Source organism: Schistocerca cancellata, chromosome 2 (genome assembly GCF_023864275.1).
Source record: "Schistocerca cancellata isolate TAMUIC-IGC-003103 chromosome 2, iqSchCanc2.1, whole genome shotgun sequence".
Classification (NCBI taxonomy): Eukaryota; Metazoa; Arthropoda; class Insecta; order Orthoptera; family Acrididae; genus Schistocerca; species Schistocerca cancellata.
The window spans coordinates 292,725,550-292,743,211 of record NC_064627.1 but is presented as its reverse complement, the minus strand read 5'-3'; the positions used below and the strand labels follow the sequence as shown (position 1 = coordinate 292,743,211).

Sequence of the window (17,662 nt, the reverse complement as noted above, 5' to 3'; positions counted from 1 at the left end):
CGTAATAGGGTTTTTCGGAAAGTAAGGAACGACCGGTCGCCAAATGGAAACCGCAGCGAATATCAGAACTGTTTTCTTTGCACGTTTAGCTCCGACTTGGACATTTGTCGGAGCGTTATACTAAATTTCCAGCAGCCACCTGTTCTTTCCGATAATTCTCTACGCTGGTCTATAGCGCGTAGCTTGCGCCGAAGTGTTGTTTTCGTATCCAGTGTTTCATGTGAACAGAGATGATACTAAGGACGAGCCAATTAGGGCTGTGTTGTGGGTGATCGAGCACTTCCCATCGAAGAGGCTGCACGAGCGTCGTCACTGCCATGAAGAAGGAAGTGTGTGGCAGTTGTGTCAGGTGGGCTGCATTCAATAAGGCGAAGCCTCTCAGCCGGCTCTCCTACATTCTGTTTACATCATCATGATGGTTGCATCCGTGTTTGGCGATATCGCGGTGAACGCACATTGGAAGCGTGTATTCGTCATCGCCATACTGAGGTATCACCCGGCAAGATGGTATGAGGTGCCACTGGTTACATGTCTTGGTCACCTCTTGTTAGCATTGACGGCACTTTGAACAGTGGACGTTACATTTCAGATGTGTTACGACCCGTGGCTCTACCCTTCATTCGATCCCTGCGAAACCCTACAGTTCAGCAGGACAATGCACGACCGCATGTTGCAGGTCCTGTAGGGGCCTTTCTGGATACATAAAATGTTGGATTGCTGTCCTGGCCAGCACATTCTCCAGATCTCTCACCAATTGAATACGTGTGGTCAATGGTGGCCTCGCAACTGGCTTGTCACAATACACCAGCCACTACTCTTGATGAACTGTGGTATCGTGTTGAAACTGCATGGGCAGCTGTACCTGTACACTCCATCCAAGCTCTGTTTGACTCAATGCCCAGGCGTATCAAGGCCGTTATTACGGCTAAAGGTGAAAACGTAATCACATGTCAGTTCTAGTATAATATATTTGTCCAATGAGGACCCGTTTATCATCTGCATTTCTTCTTCGTGTAGCAATTTTAATGGCCAGTAGTGTACATAATGGATGTACGAGTTCAGATCCTAGACACACGGTTGACGACGTATGGAAGTTTGGTTCTGGCTGTGAGTCGTGAACGGACAGCCAAATGGTAAGGCGACCGCTCGCGATAAGCTGGAAATCCGGGTTCGAGTCGCTCTCCGGCCCAAATTTTCATTGTCTTCATTCCATTCTACAGCTGATGCTATAGTCCTTATACGCAGCTGCGAATTCATTTGGTGTACTTCTGGTTAGTTAGTGTAGGTGTCTGTAGTAATCAAGTGACTGTGTTCTAAAGAGTTCCACTGACTGTGTCGGCCACAAAGGGAGGAGGCTGAGCCTTACCCGACAAGTGACGAGCGGCGCGGGCACGCACATGCGGCCGTCGAAGAGCGTGCTGTCGGGGCAGGAGTGGCGCGCCAGCGTGTGCCCCGCGGCGCAGTGGACGTAGTCGCGGCAGCCGGAGGCGGCCAGCGCGTGCAGCCCGTCCAGAAGCCCTGCGCACTCGCCGCTGGCGCCGCCCAGAGAACCGCGCGAGGACGCCGGCGGTGCGGGGCACGTCACCTGCGGCACACCGACACCTTCAAAACTCGTCTGTTTCATTTAAATCGTTGTAAGCTACACAACAGGAAGAAAACAGGGAACCTGTACCTAGGAGAATTAGGAGAAGTAATAATCCCGTTGGATGAAAAAAACTTGAAAGAAGTTTGTAGTTTCAGCTGAAAGGCATCGATCAGTCCCTTATATATGAAGAAACAGTAACGATCGCAAAATGTACTGAAGAGCCAAAGAGCATGGAGTCGACTAATGTCTGAAATAGTGCTGGAGGGAATTGATACCATGAATCCTGTCGGGCTGTCCATAAATTCGTAAGAGTACGATGGGTGGGGATCTCTTACGAACAACACGTTGCAAGGCATCCGAAATATGTTCAATAATGTTCATGTCTGCGGAGTTGGGTGGCCAGCAGAAGAGCCACTCTGAAGCAATTTTGGACTTGAGGGGTGTCGCATTGTCCTGCTGGATTTGCCCAAGTCCGTCGCAATGCACAATGGACGTGAATGGATGTAGGTGATCGGACTGGATGCTTACGTACGTGCCATTTGTCAGAGTCGTATCTAGACGTATCAGGGGTCCCATATCACTCCCAAATGCACACGCTCCACCCCATTCCAGAGCCTCGATCAGCTTGAACAGTCTCCTGCTGACATGCAGGGTCAGTGGATTCATGAGGTTGTCTCCATACCCGTACACGTCCATCCACTTGATACAATTTGAAACGGGACTCGTCCGACGAGGCAACATGTTTCCAGTCAACAACAGTCCATTGTCGGTGTTGACGGGCCGAGGCGAAGCGTAAAGCTTTGTGTCGTGCGGTCATCAAGGGTTCACGAGTGGGCCTTCGCCTCCGAAAGCCCATATCGATGATGTTTCGTTGAATGCCTCGCACGCTGACACTTGTTGCTGGCCCAGAATTGAAATCTGCAGCAATTTGCGGGGGGGGGGGGGGGGTTGTACTTCTCTCACGTTGAACGATTCTCTACAGTCGTCGTTGGCCCAGTTCTTGCAGTATCTTTTTCCGGCCACAGTGATGTCGAAGATTTTGATGTTTTACTGGATTCTTAATATTCACGGTACACTCGTGAAATGGTAGTACGGGAAAATCTCCGCTTCATCGCTGCCTCGGAGATGCTGTGTCCCATTGCTCGTGCGCCGACTATAACAACACACTCAAACTCACTTAAATCTTGATAACCTGTCATTGTAGCTGCAGTTACCGATCTAACATCCGCGCCAGACACTTTTTGTCTTATACAGGCTTTGCCGACCGCAGCGCCGTAGTCTGCCTGTTTACATATTTCTGTATTTGAATACGCTTGCCTATACCTGTTTCTTTGGCAGTTCAGTGAACCATTTATTTAAAATGAGCTGTTGATTGCACCATTTTCTGGAGTTCGCGACGTGCTGAGCAGCCGTTATTATCTTGACAACCCGCGGCTGCTCAGCATATCGCCAGATACAGAAAATGGTGCAGTCGATATGAAGATAGCCTACTTTATGTGCCATTTTAAATAAATGATAGTTTGCAATCGTGGCTGTTTCTTCATACGTAATTATCACAAGTAAGATCGCTGACACACCCAACTATGTTGGTTAAAATCGTCAGTCAATCCGCCACTCACGTAATGGTGTGGTTTTTCTTTACTAAGATCGACAGAATATCTTTTCTGTCTGGATTTGCTCTTATTTTCCATGTCATGGAGGAAGATCGTACTGAGAATTCTTTCGATGTCCTCTGTCAGTTCTATGTGGCGAGAATTCCGTGCCAGCCGTGTGGCCGAGCAGTTCTAGGCGCTTCAGTCTGTAGCGACTAGAACCGCTCGGCCACCACGGCCGGCTGAATATGTATCCCAGCACAAAATTTAGCTACATTAAATTTTATGCAAAAAAGTCCTGTTCATTTTGTCTTTAGGGTTCGTGCGTAGTGAGCGAGAGAATAAGAAAATCACGGACTTGGTTTTTAAAGGAGTTGCGGGTTGCATAAAACTATCAACAGGGACAGCTGAATCACTACGTATAAACACCTACAATATAGCATGACTTTTTGCTTCTGAATTTTACCTAAACAGCTTAGTCATGTAAAACTGAATTCAGAATCAGCGAAATATCATGGGTTTTCTTTTTCCACAGATAAATGGTGAACTACTTTTCTAATTTCGTTGCACATAAAAGGGAGGGGCCGTCCTTATGGGAACTAGGTGAAATGTTGCTTTTTGAATAATTAATACAAATATGCCCCAAACGTTTAATTCATGCTAAAAGACATTAAGAATAAAGTTTCTCTGTGTAAATAAATCTGTAAAGAAAGGAGAAAACGTAATTTTCACATCTGTCAGCACTTGCTTTCTTTGGGATTGGAATTATTATATTCTTCTTGAAGTGTGAAGGTATTTCACCGGTCTCATACATCTTACTCACCAGATGGAAGAATTTTGTCAGGGCTGGCTCTCCCAAGGCTATCAGTCGCTCTAATGGAATGTTGTCTACTCCTGGGGCCTTGTTTCGACTTAGGTCTTTCAGTGCTCTGTCAAACTCTTCACGCAATATCATATCCCCCATTTCATCTTCATCTATGTCCTCTTCCATTTCCGTAATATTGCCCTAAAGGACATCGCCCTTGTATAAACGCTCGATATACTCCTTCCACCTTTCTGCTTTCCCTTCTTTGCTGAGAATGGTCTCCCATCTGAGCTCCTAATATTCATACAAGTGGTTCTCTTTACTGTAAAGGTCTCTTTAATTTTTCTGTAGGTAGTATATATCTTACTCCTAGTGATACAACGTCCGCCGCTCGTGGTCTCGCGGTAGCGTCCTCGCTTCCCGAGCACGGGGTCCCGGGTTCGATTCCCGGCGGGGTCAGGGATTTTCACCTGCCTCGAGATGACTGGGTGTTTGTGTTGTCCTCATCATTTCATCATCATCCAGGAAAGTGGCGAAATTGGACTGAGCAAAAGATTGGGTAATTGTACGGGCGCTGATAACCACGCAGTTGAGCGCCCCACAAACCAAACATCATCATCTCCTAGTGATACATGCCTCTACATCCTTACATTTCTCCTGTAGCAGTCCCTGCCTAGCCTTTTTGCACTTCCTGTCGATCTCATTTTTGAGACGCTTGTACTTCTTTTTTCCTGTTTCATTTACTGAAGTTTTATATTTTCTCCTTTCATCAATTAAATTCAATATCTCTTCTGTTATCCTTGGATTTCTACTATCCCTCGTCTTTTTACTTGCTTGGTCCTCTGCTGCCTTCACTATTTCATCTCTCAAATCTACCCATTCTTCTTCTACTGTTTTTCTTTCCCCCGTATTTGTCAGTCGTTCCCTAAAGCTCGCTCTGAAGCTGTCTACAATCTGTGGTTCTTTCAGTTTATCCAGGTCCCATCTCCTTAAATTCCCACCTTTTTGCATTTTCTTCAGTCAAAATTTTTCCGAGGGCATGCAGCTTTACTGTATGGTTAAATGATGATGGCATCTTTAATATAGCCCCACTAAGACTAGTCGCATGTGTTCAGATTCGGAGAATATGGCGACCAATTAAGGCTCATGCTAGTTGCATCTGGGTGCCCCAGAGCTAGAATGCGGTCCACAAAACGGTCCTCCAGGACATCAAACACTCTCCTGCTTCGATGAGATCGAGCTCTGTCATGCATGAATCACATCTTGTCGAAATCAGGGTCACTTTGGACAATGGGGATGAAATCAACTTTCAAAACACGTACCGTTTGGTAGTCACCGTGCAATCAAGGAATATCGCACCGATTATTCCGTGACTGTATATTTCACACCACACAGTCACCCATTGACGGTGAAGAGACTTCTCGATCGCGAAATGCAGATTATCAGAACCCCAAATGCGCCAATTTTGTTTATTGACCAACTCATCCACATGAAACTGGGCTTCGTTGCTAAACCAAACCATATTCATATCAAAGTCCTGTTCGTCAGTTCTGTGGACAATAGTGTTGGCGTCTCAAAAAATTTGTAATTACCCACTTAGTACGGTAGATTATTTCGGTACTCAAATGATAAACATATTTCAATAGTACATGCCAAATAAATCTTTTTATGTTGTTAATGTGTATATTGATGAAACTTTTTGATCCAACGATCTGAAATAACATTCTCGTATGATGAAATTCATGGTATCCAAAGAGCTATGAAACAAATCTAGAAAATATACAAAAAAATAATTTATCCATACTTTCATAATGTTAAGCTGCAACTGAAAGTTAAAAATCTGAAACAGAAAAAAAGTCAGTGAATGAAAAAATCCTGCTGGATACCAACAAAATCGCCACTTTAATACTCCTCAAAGTGGAGAAATAGGGAATCAACTTTTTAAAAGTCTTATTTAACTCTGATGCCACGTATAGCTCTTTGTTTGTTGATAAAACTTCACATCTATTCACGTTAATATATTTATTGCTTTAATTTTATGATTTCTATATTTTAGTGTCGATTGGAATAACGTAGAAGAAAATGCATTTTAAAGCTACATTTTTCTGCGTTGATTAGGTAAAATGTACCTCATACGACTAGATGAATGTGTGAAAGATCTCAAACTCATTTTCAGATTCCCTAGTATAATCAACCTTTAACAGCCTGGGACTACACCAAGGTAATCCTCGTCTCTGCAGTTTCAAACATTTTTGAGCAGCCTTGCTAAGAGGAAAGCAGAATTCGAAGCACTATGGCTGCATGTGGCGCTATCTTACACCCACAGGATATGATAAGGTCCCAGTCTTGGAGAGCGCATTTTTTCGATGTTGAAATTTCACACTTTTCTCTTCTAGCACAGAAAAAGGTTTTACCTTTTTTCGACTGATGTGTTTGGTATTAAGTATAGATACAGGGCGAGTCAGCTGTCCGTACCCATGGGTTTCACGCATCCCGCAGAACCTTCAAGTACCATGCATAAGATTTTCATACTCTCTCGTTCACTACATGTAAACTATTAGTCCTACAGAAAAACTGAACAGGACCTTTTCGTAGGAAATTCTATGCAGCTAAATTTTGTGCTGGGAAACGTTTTCGTTAGAGGTCGTAGTTCTCTAATTATTCAAGCAAAACGCACAAAAATGATTTTCAAATGCGTGTTTATTTAATAACTCGAAAACCATGGCGTCCAGCGAATATGTATCAAATGGTTCAAATGGCTCTGAGCACTATGGGACTTAACTTCTGAGGTCATCAGTCCCCTAGAACTTTGAACTACTTAAACCTAACTAACCTAAGGACATCGCACACATCCATTCCCGAGGCAGGATTCGAACCTGCGACCGTAGCGGTCGCGCGGTTCCAGACTGAAGCGCCTAGAACCGCTCGGCCACCACGGCCGGCTGAATATGTATCCCAGCACAAAATTTAGCTACATTAAATTTTCTGCAAAAAAGTCCTGTTCATTTTGTCTTTAGGGTTCGTGCGTAGTGAGCGAGAGAATAAGAAAAACTCGGACTTGGTTTTTAAAGGAGTTGCGGGTTGCATAAAACTATCAACAGGGGCAGCTGAATCACTACGTATAAACACCTGCAATATAGCATGACTTTTTGCTTCTGAATTTTACTAAAATAGCTCAGTCGTGTAAAACTGAATTCAGAATCAGCGAAATATCATGGGTTTTCTTTTTCCACAGATAAATGGTGAACTACTTTTCTAATTTCGTTGCACATAAAAGGCAGGGGCCGTCCTTATGGGAACTAGGTGAAATGTTGCTTTTTGAATAATTAATACAAATATGCCCCAAACGTTTAATTCATGCTAAAAGACATTAAGAATAAAGTTTCTCTGTGTAAATAAATCTGTAAAGAAAGGAGAAAAGTCATAAATTAACACAAAAAAATATTTTTATAGTGTTCATGGTGTGGGTTCCTGTAGTCATGTCCTAGTTCATGAACCACGGGCAACGTATGAGTGGCCAAGTAAGTGGTCCCGACAGTCGGGATACCAGTTACTTTGGAATAAGGCTGGGCATCTCGGACATATTCTGAGTCGTGGTCACCTTTGTGCTCATACGGCAAAGACTACCAAATCCACCGGTTAGTCCCTCAGCCGTTAGGGGTAAAACCCAATGGGACTCGGGGCAAGTAAGGCTAGCAACCTGCTTCCCTGGTACTTTAAATATGATGCTGGCAACAATCAGAGCAAAATGCCTCGGACCTTTGGAGGTGACGGAGTCCCACCTCTATCTGACAAACCAGGGACTCCTAAGATACGACTTGGCAAACAAATGGTAATGAGATGGGGAGCTATTAATATCAATGGGGGCTACTCTGGGAAGAAGGTAGAGCTGGCAGAGGCTGCAAGTAAGATGGGGCTGGACGTTTTAGCTGTTAGTGACATTCGGGTAAGGGGTGAGAAAGAAGAGGAAGTGGGAGAATACAAGGTCTACCTGTCAGGAGTCAAAGCAGGAATAGCACAATGGGGTATAGGGCTTTCCATCAGGAAAGAAATGGAACCCAGCGTAGTTGCAATAAGGTATGTAAACGAACGACTGATGTGGATAGATTTGACAGTGTCTAGCAAGAAAATTAGGATTGTGTCAGTATATTCGCATTGTGAAGGGACAGATCAAGATAAGATGGACAGTTTTTATGACGCACTCAGTGATGTAGTTGTTAGAGTAAAGGACAGGGACAGTGTTCTGCTCATGGGTGATTTTAACGCCAGGATTGGAAATCGAACAGAAGGGTATGGAAAGGTTATGGGTAAATTTGGAGAGGATATGGAGGCCAACAGGAACGGGAAACAACTCTTGGATTTCTGTGCCAGTATGGGCTTAGTAATCACAAACTCCTTTTTTAAACATAAGAACATTCACCGGTATACTTGGGAAGGCAGGGGAACCAGATCTGTCATTGACTATATAATAACAGATCAGGAATTCAGGAAGGCTGTGAGGGACACACGTGTATTCAGGGGATTCTTTGATGACACTGATCATTATTTAATCTGCAGTGAAATTGGGATTGTGAGGCCAAAAGTGCAGGAGGTCAGGTCCATATGTAGGAGCATAAGAGTGGAGAAACTTCAGGACAAGGAAATCAGGCACAAGTACATAACAGCGATCTCAGAAAGGTACCAGTTAGTTGAATGTAGTCAGTTACAGTCATTGGAAAAGGAATGGACAAGGTACAGGGACACAGTACTAGAAGTGGCTAAAGAATGTCTTGGAACAGTAGTGTGTAAAAGTAGGATGAAGCAAACAACTTGGTGGAATGATACAGTCAAGGCAGCCTGTAAAAGGAAAAAGAAGGCGTACCAAAAATGGCTACATACCAGAACCCAGGTAGACAGAGAAAGTTATGTTGAAGAAAGAAACAAAGCCAAACAGATAATTGCAGCATCCAAGAAGAAATCGTGGGAAGACTTTGGAAACAGGTTGGAGACTATGGGTCAAGCTGCTGGAAAACCATTCTGGAGTGTAATTAGCAGGCTTCGAAAGGGAGGTAAGAAGGAAATGACAAGTATTTTGGACAGGTCAGGAAAACTGCTGGTGAATCCTGTGGATGCCTTGGGCATATGGAGGGAATATTTTGAAGAGTTGTTCAATGTAGGTGAAAATGCGATCAGTAATGTTTCAGACTTCGAGGTAGAATGGGATAGGAATGATGATGGAAATAGGATCACATTTGAGGAAGTGGAAAAAATGGTCAATAGATTGCAGTGCAATAAAGCGGCTGGGGTGGATGAAATTAAGTCGGAACTCATAAAATACAGTGGAATGTCAGGTCTTAAATGGCTACACAGGATAATTGAAATGGCCTGGGAGTCGGGACAGGTTCCATCAGACTGGACAAAAGCAGTAATCACACCAATCTTTAAACATGGAAACAGAAAAGATTGTAACAACTACAGAGGTATCTCTTTAATCAGCGTTGTGGGTAAAATCTTCTCAGATATTGTTGAAAGGAAAGTGCGAGTATTAGTTGAGGACCAATTGGATGAAAATCAGTGTGGGTTTAGGCCTCTTAGAGGTTGTCAGGACCAGATCTTTACCTTACGGCAAATAATGGAAAAGTGTTATGAGTGGAACAGGGAGTTGTATCTATGCTTTATAGATCTAGAAAAGGCATATGACCGGGTTCCTAGGAGGAAGTTATTGTCTGTTCTACAAGATTATGGAATAGGAGGCAAACTTTTGCAAGCAATTAAAGGTCTTTACATGGATAGTCAGGCAGCAGTTAGAGTTGACGGTAAATTGAGTTCATGGTTCAGAGTAGTTTCAGGGGTAAGACAAGGCTGCAACCTGTCTCCACTGTTGTTCATATTATTTATGGATCATATGTTGAAAACAATAGACTGGCTGGGTGAGATTAAGATACGTGAACACAAAATAAGCAGTCTTGCATATGCGGATGACTTAGTTGTGATGGCAGATTCGATTGAAAGTTTGCAAAGTAATATTTCAGAGCTAGATCAGAAATGTAAGGACTATGGTATGAAGATCAGCATCTCCAAAACGAAAGTAATGTCAGTGGGAAAGAAATATAAACGGATTGAGTGCCAAATAGGGGGAACAAAGTTAGAACAGGTGGACGGTTTCAAGTACTTATAATGCATATTCTCACAGGATGGCAACATAGTGAAAGAACTGGAAGCGAGGTGTAGCAAAGCTAAAGCAGTGAGCGCTCAGCTACGATCTACTCTCTCCTGCAAGAAGGAAGTCAGTACCAAGACTAAGTTATCTGTGCACCGTTCAATCTTTCGACCAACTTTATTGTATGGGAGCGAAAGCTGGGTGGATTCAGGTTACCTTATCAACAAGGTTGAGGTTACGGATATGAAAGTAGCTAGGATGATTGCAGGTACTAGTAGATGGGAACAATGGCAGGAGGGTGTCCACAATGAGGAAATCAAAGAAAAACTGGGAGTGAACTCTATAGATGTAGCAGTCAGGGTGAACAGGCTTAGATGGTGGGGTCATGTTACACGCATGGGAGAAGCAAGGTTACCCAAGAGACTCATGGATTCAGCAGTAGAGGGTAGGCGGAGTCGGGGCAGACCGAGGAGAAGGTACCTGGATTCGGTTAAGAATGATTTTGAAGTAACAGGTTTAACATCAGAAGAGGCACCAATGTTAGCACTGAATAGGGGATCATGGAGGAACTGTATAAGGGGGGCTATGCTCCAGACTGAACGCTGAAAGGCATAATCAGTCTTAAATGATGATGATGATGATGATGTTCATGTAAAGAATGTTGCAGAGAAATGTTTTTAGAGTGAAAATTGACAAAAGACGCTATGTAAACTGAGTTGAAGGCAGTCGCCGTATTCAGTTTTGACTGTATAAAAACAGTTGCTGTCATCCTTCTCTCTCTCGTTTGTTTTGGATTGCTGTCTCTTAAAATGTAAGTGTCGCTGTCGTAAATGTAAGTTTTAGAGATGGGCAAAACTGTTCTTTTCAGAGATTGGATCAGAACTGTTCACTCCCTGAAATGAATTAGCTCTTTTTCATGACTCATCACTCATTTACAATAGAAAATAAATGGAAGGCACATTGCCCTTTAAACTTGGTTTATTCCAGTACTATACCTGTATTTTGATCTTATTTGATCCCATTTTGAAGTAACACAGATAATGAGTAAGAATTTTGTATTGTTTATTGAAATTTCCACGATATGACAAAGGTTTTGATTATTGATTTATTTTGCACTATCGTGGTTTTTTGGGCGATCGGAAAATGTTGTAACTTGAGATTTACATTAACAATATATTTGGCTATAATGTATTAAAATTTCATTAACCTCATACAAATACATCGCAAGCCATATATTTTTAAAGTGAACGTTTCCTTCCAAAGACGCCTAAAATCGCAAAATCCGTACCAGAATAAGAAAAAAAAATATAAATTTGACTGTAAAACGAAAGTGCTGCATATAGCCTTACGCAGAATAAAACAAGGAAAATATTGGTGTATCACATTTTGCGATACGTTTATCGGTTCGCTCGTAATTAAAGCGTAAATTCGAGTGTCCATAATAAAAATCCTATAGTAAGAGGAGTCATCAGGAACCTAATCTAATCAGTTTAAACAAATAAAAATAAAATAAAAACAATTGATGTATATATAACATAATAATGTAATATACATAGCGGTATTACTACGAAGAACAATATCCAGTAGGGACGAACTCCGATGCAGAGGCGCTGAGTCGAGCAGGTCGAGCCGCGAGCTGTATTACTGCGTGAGCTGAGACCGCAGAGACCAGAGTGACACCTGAGTCGCTTTGCTCAACACTCTGGCTAGAGTCGAGACTGTGGGGTGAGCGTTGAGCGGGCGAGTTCCGAGGGGTGGGGGGAGCGGTGAACTCACCCGCTCCGAGACAAATCGTCCATTCCCTTGCGAGCAGGTTGTTGCAAGTAGTTCCTATGTTATCCGCTAGGTGGCTCTATGTCCTGTTGCTCGCATCAACTGCCCAGAGGGCAGGACGTGCGACTGAAACGATCGCCGACAGAGTGCGATGTGAAGTTAAGCTGCGCCAGACACTGCACGCGGCAGACGACGCACAGAGATGGCACAGCATATGTGAAACACAAAATCCAATGGGGCACTGCACAATGCAGGCAGCCAAGGTAGAAGCAGGGCAGAGGCCGGCGCTGGCTGTGTTGTGTGGCGTGCACTGTGCTCTGACCAGCAGAGGCGCTGCTGATATGCTCCATCTCTCTCTCTCTCTCTCTCTCTCTCTCTCTCTCTCTTTCTCTCTCTCTCTGCCGTGGGAAACGTTTGGAGCTACCGTTCTTTTTTTCTGAATCACTGATTGTTCACTCCTTTGAAAGATTCAACTCTATGAATTAGTTCCAGAGCGGATCCCCCATCTCTAGTAAGTTTTGGTTAAATAAATACGTTAATTTAATGATAACAGCTGTTTTTGAATAAAAAACCTACTTTGGTCTTCCGTTAATGCCACATCTCAATTTACTATGTTGCATTTTAGAACTTTTTCAGTGTGCAGCGAATGAGAGTTGCCAACGAATTGTTTATGGTCACAGACGAATGCTACTAGTGTTCAATCGGCATTTACTTCATGAAACTTTTATTTCAGTGTCCTGAGATTTCTTTTACCGACCTTTTATATCAGTATCATGGCAATGTAATTACGCAAACTGCGTAATTTTGTGCTCGGTCTCTTGTCTGTAAATAATGCCATCGGTCAATGTTCTCATTGGGCTGATGGGAATCTGATGCTGGATGGCGGAATGCAAATTCATCATTAAGCAAGCAAAAATTTTCTATGCAACATTTTACCGTTTCAATAGCTTTGCCACCAGCAGAAGTGATTAAGAATTTTATAATTTTTTAAATGTCAGTAATATTATACAGGGTGTAAATTTTAAGTTGACAAACCAGAATAACTCGAAAAAGAAGCTTCACACGAAAAAATGTGTAGAATCCAAAGTTAATTATTTTCGAGGGGGACATATGCTGATGCTAAAATTAGCCCGCCGTCCCAGCCCCCTGGGGGTGGGGTGGGAGGCAACTTTAAAATTTCAAATGGGAACCCCCATTTTTTATTGCAGAATCATATTCTACATAAAAAACATTTGTTTCGATTCTTGGTAGTTGTCGCTGTAATTCAAGAAAATCCATGTTCTCATTTTTGCGTGGAAAATGGTTACGGATAAACAAAAAATACTTATTTACTTCGCAAATTTGATTCGCTAAAACTAAAACTCTCCCTCTCCCCCCATAGCGTGGGGTTTGAGAGAGAGGAATTGGAGTTTTACAAATGTTGACCCACATATTAATTTTTTCCCCAGATTGGGATAAGTTTGGGTCAGCATTTGTAAAACTCCAATTCCTCTCTCTCAAACCCCACCGTATGGGGGGAGAGGGAGAGTTTTAGTTTTAGCGAATCAAAATGTGCGAAGTAAATAAGTATTTTTTGTTTATCCGTAACCATTTTCCACGCAAAAATGAGAACATGGATTTTCTTGAATTACAGCGACAACTACCAAGAATCGAAACAAATGTTTTTTATGTAGAATATGCTTCTGCAATAAAAAATGGGGGTTCCCATTTGAAATTTTAAAGTTGCCTCCCGCCCCACCCCCAGGGGGATAATTTGAGCACCATCAGCTGTCCCCCTAAAAAATAATCAACTTTGGATTCTACACATTTTTTCGTGTGAAGCTTATTTCTCGAGTTATTCTTGTTTGTCAACTTATAATTTACACCCTGTATAGGGATAGATCACTGGCACGTATAATGCTGTCATGTTTACGTGTTGTGAGTCGGTGATATAATCTGTGTGCAAGAACGAGAGACAGTCTCCTTTCTGCAGCTGTGGGCTGAACGAGGAAGCGACAGAAAAAGACTGAAGATATGATTTCGGCACAGTTCTGCAAAGGTTCGTATCCATCCTAGCTGCAGATCAGCGCCAAAACCATAGCCGCACCAATGACTCGGCGTGATTTTGCGGGAACAGAATCACAACTAACATAACTCTAGCTTTGCAAGTGACTGCTAAAGCTGCAATCTTTTCCGCCTCGGTAGGCAATGTTAAATCTGCTATTTAGTGGAGTTGCGGAGAGTGAATGGTAGAATTTCGAGACAATTCTGTAATGAGTAATAGATTACTGGCCATTAAAATTGCTACACCACGAAGATGACGTGCTACAGACGCGAAATTTAACCGACAGGAAAAAGATGCTGTGATATGCAAATGATTAGCTTTTCAGAGCATTCACACAAGGTTGGCTCCGGTGGCGACACCTTCAACGTACTGACATGAGGAAAGTTTCCAAACGAGTTCTCATACACAAAAAGCAGTTGACCGGCGCTGCCTGGTGAAACATTGTTGTGATGCCTCGTGTAAGGAGGAGAAATGCGTACCATCAAGTTACCGACTTCGATAAAGGTCGGATTGTAGCCTATCGCGATTGCGGTTTATCGTATCGTGACATTACTGCTCGCGTTGGTCGAGATTCAATGACTGTTAGCAGAATATTGAATCGGTGGGTTCAGGAGGGTAATACGGAACGCCGTGCTGGATCCCAACGGCCTCGTATCACTAGCAGTCGAGATGACAGGCATCTTATCCACATGGCTGTAACGGATCGTGCAGCCACGTCTCGATCCCTGAGTCAACAGACGGGAACGTTTGCAAGACAACAACCATCTGCACGAACAGCTGGACGACGCCTGCAGCAGCATGGGCTATCAGCTCGGAGACCATGGCTGTGGTTACCCTTGACGCTGCATCACAGACAGGAACGCGTGCGATGGTGTACTCAACGACGAACCTGGGTGCACGAATGGCAAAACGTCATTTTTTCGGATGAATCCAGGTTTTGTTTACAGCATCATGATGATCGCATCCGTGTTTGGCGACATCGCGGTGAACGCACATTGGAAGCGTGTATTCGTCTTCACCATACTGGCGTATCACCTTGCGTAATGGTATGAGGTGCCATTGGTTACACGTCTCGGTCACCTCTTGTTCGCATTGATGGCACTTTGAACAGTGGACGTTACATTTAAGATGTGTTACGACCCGTGGCTCTACCCTTCATTCGATCCTTCCGAAATCCTACATTTCAGCAGGATAAAGCACGACCGTATGTTGCAGGTCCTGTACGGGTCTTTCTGGATACAAAAAATGTTCGACTGCTGCCCTGGTCAGCACATTCTTCAGATCTCTCACCAACTGAAAACGTCTGGTCAATGGTGGCCGAGCAACTGGCTCGTCACAATACGCCAGTCACTACTCTTGATGAACTGTGGTATCGTGTTGAAGCTGCATGGGCAGCTGTACCAGTACACGCCATCCAAGCTCTGTTTGACTCATTGCCCAGGCGTATCAAGGCCGTTATTACGGCCAGAGGTGGTTGTTCTGGGTACTGATTTATCAGAATCTATGCACCCAAATTGCGTGAAAATGTAATGAGATGTCAGTTCTAGTATAATATATTCGTCCAATGAATACCCGTTTAACATCTGCATTTCTTCTTGGTGTAGCAATATTAATGGCCAGTAGTGTAAGTCTTCATCCTGATTGTGGGAGGGGACAAACGTCCCTTCTTGCTCCCCCCCCCCCCCACCTTCCAATCCTTTCCGCTCGTTTGCGGATGCCCGTGGTGCACCCGCAACCATCGGTCGCGCGAGGCCAAGGCACGTTGTGTACGAGCCGGAAACTCTGCTCAGGACCACTGACATGTGTCGATCACTGTCTCCCCCCAGCAGCCAGCGGACAGTGGTCGGTGGGCTCACCTGCTGCGCGGGCCGGCAGCGCCCGGCGTGGAAGAGCTGTCCCGGCGGGCAGGGCGCCACCTGCCGCAGCGCGCCGCCCTCGCAGCGGAACCAGCGCGCGCAGCCGTGTGCCGTGTCCGCGTAGCGGCCGTTTACGCGGCCCACGCACACCGGCTCGGGGCAGCTGGACTCCGCAGACTCACCCGCTGGCACGCACACCTGCCACACACGGCCAAACACACACTCACAGATCTAACAATGAAAGATACGTGACAAAAACTTATTCCCGGTTTCGGCTTTGTAATCATAATTACGTCTAAAAGTTTAATATCTACATGTAGGCTCGTAGTCGGTACCAAGATACTCAGTACAGGCCTACGTATTGCTGATAAACTTCTAGAACTGGCGACATTTTCGAAGCCGAAACCAGTAATGGTTTTAATAAAATACAGAGACATTGATTTTTGTAATGTAATCTGACACAAAGGTCACCGATTTCCTCGGGAGATACAGCGACCTCATTTGGCGAATAACGGGTACCATAGATGTAACTGCAAGCTTGACAATCATGTACGAGGGTCCTTTAACCCCTTCAGACCCTCTGGCTACAAAAAAATTGTTCAAATGGCTCTGAGCACTGTGGGACTTAACATCTGAGGTCATCAGTCCCCTAGAACTTAGAACTACTTAAGCCTAACTAACCTAAGGAGATCACACACATCCATGCCCGAGGCAGGATTCGAACCAGCGACCGTAGCGGTCGCGCGGTTCCAGACTGAAGCGTCTAGAACCGCTCGGCCACACCGGCCGGCCCTCTGGCTACAATTGTGTACATTAACTTTCACTGTGTCTTAGCTGCAACAGAAGTATTTTTTCCCCTTGGCAACCTAACGTGCACAATTGTGAATTTTCAACTTTTTCATCATGTGTAAGTGCTGCCAACTGTTGGGCATCACTATAAAAATATCAGCAAGTCAATGTAGCAGTACACAGCAGCTCATGACAACCAGAGTACACGAATGTGGTTGGTTCTCTATATTCCATTTTATAACTGAATATTGTTATTTTGCATGTTATTTATTGAATGATCACTTTACTATTTATTACAATAGAGATTATTTCTTAATTAGTTATTTTAGTCCATAAGATGAAGCCAAGTGTATAAAATATATTTTGAAAATAGGTACATATTTCTGTATAAATCTTGCATCTAAAATCGTTAACAAATCACCTAAGTGCATTATCACATAAAGAAAAATTTTCCATCCTCCAGGAAAAAAGTCAGGTCTGAAAGGGTCAATAAGTAATGCCCCACATTTTTTTAATATACGACGGTGTGTCAAATGAAAACATTAAATTTGTAATAACAAATCGAAATTTCGCGCCGTTCTCCAGTAAGTTGGTAAGCGCGCTGCGAAACAGCTTGCAGAATGGCTTGTAGATGGCAGCATAGTGCAGATGCACACATACCGTCGCAGTATCAGTACGAGGTGCATTCAAGTTCTAAGGCCTCCGATTTTTTTTCTAATTAACTACTCACCCGAAATCGATGAAACTGGCGTTACTTCTCGACGTAATCGCCCTGCAAACGTACACAATTTTCACAACGCTGACGCCATGATTCCATGGCAGCGGCGAAGGCTTCTTTAGGAGTCTGTTTTGACCACTGGAAAATCGCTGAGGCAATAGCAGCACGGCTGGTGAATGTGCGGCCACGGAGAGTGTCTTTCATTGTTGGAAAAAGCCAAAAGTCACTAGGAGCCAGGTCAGGTGAGTAGGGAGCATGAGGAATCACTTAAAAGTTGTTATCACGAAGAAACTGTTGCGTAACGTTAGCTCGATGTGCGGGTGCGTTGTCTCGGTAAAACAGCACACGCGCAGCCCTTCCC

General features: G+C 43.8%; 1 protein-coding gene across 1 annotated transcript in view; it reads right to left on the bottom strand.

The window, feature by feature from the left end:
• LOC126153488 (uncharacterized) overlaps positions 1-17,662 on the bottom strand; it is a 251,625-nt gene that overhangs the window by 11,802 nt on the left and 222,161 nt on the right. The window contains exons 6-7 of the mRNA XM_049916075.1: positions 15,795-15,992; positions 1,367-1,585 (exon numbers count right to left, since the gene is read on the bottom strand). Coding sequence (XP_049772032.1) covers positions 1,367-1,585; positions 15,795-15,992 — 417 coding nt within the window. The remainder of the gene's footprint in view (positions 1-1,366; positions 1,586-15,794; positions 15,993-17,662) is intronic.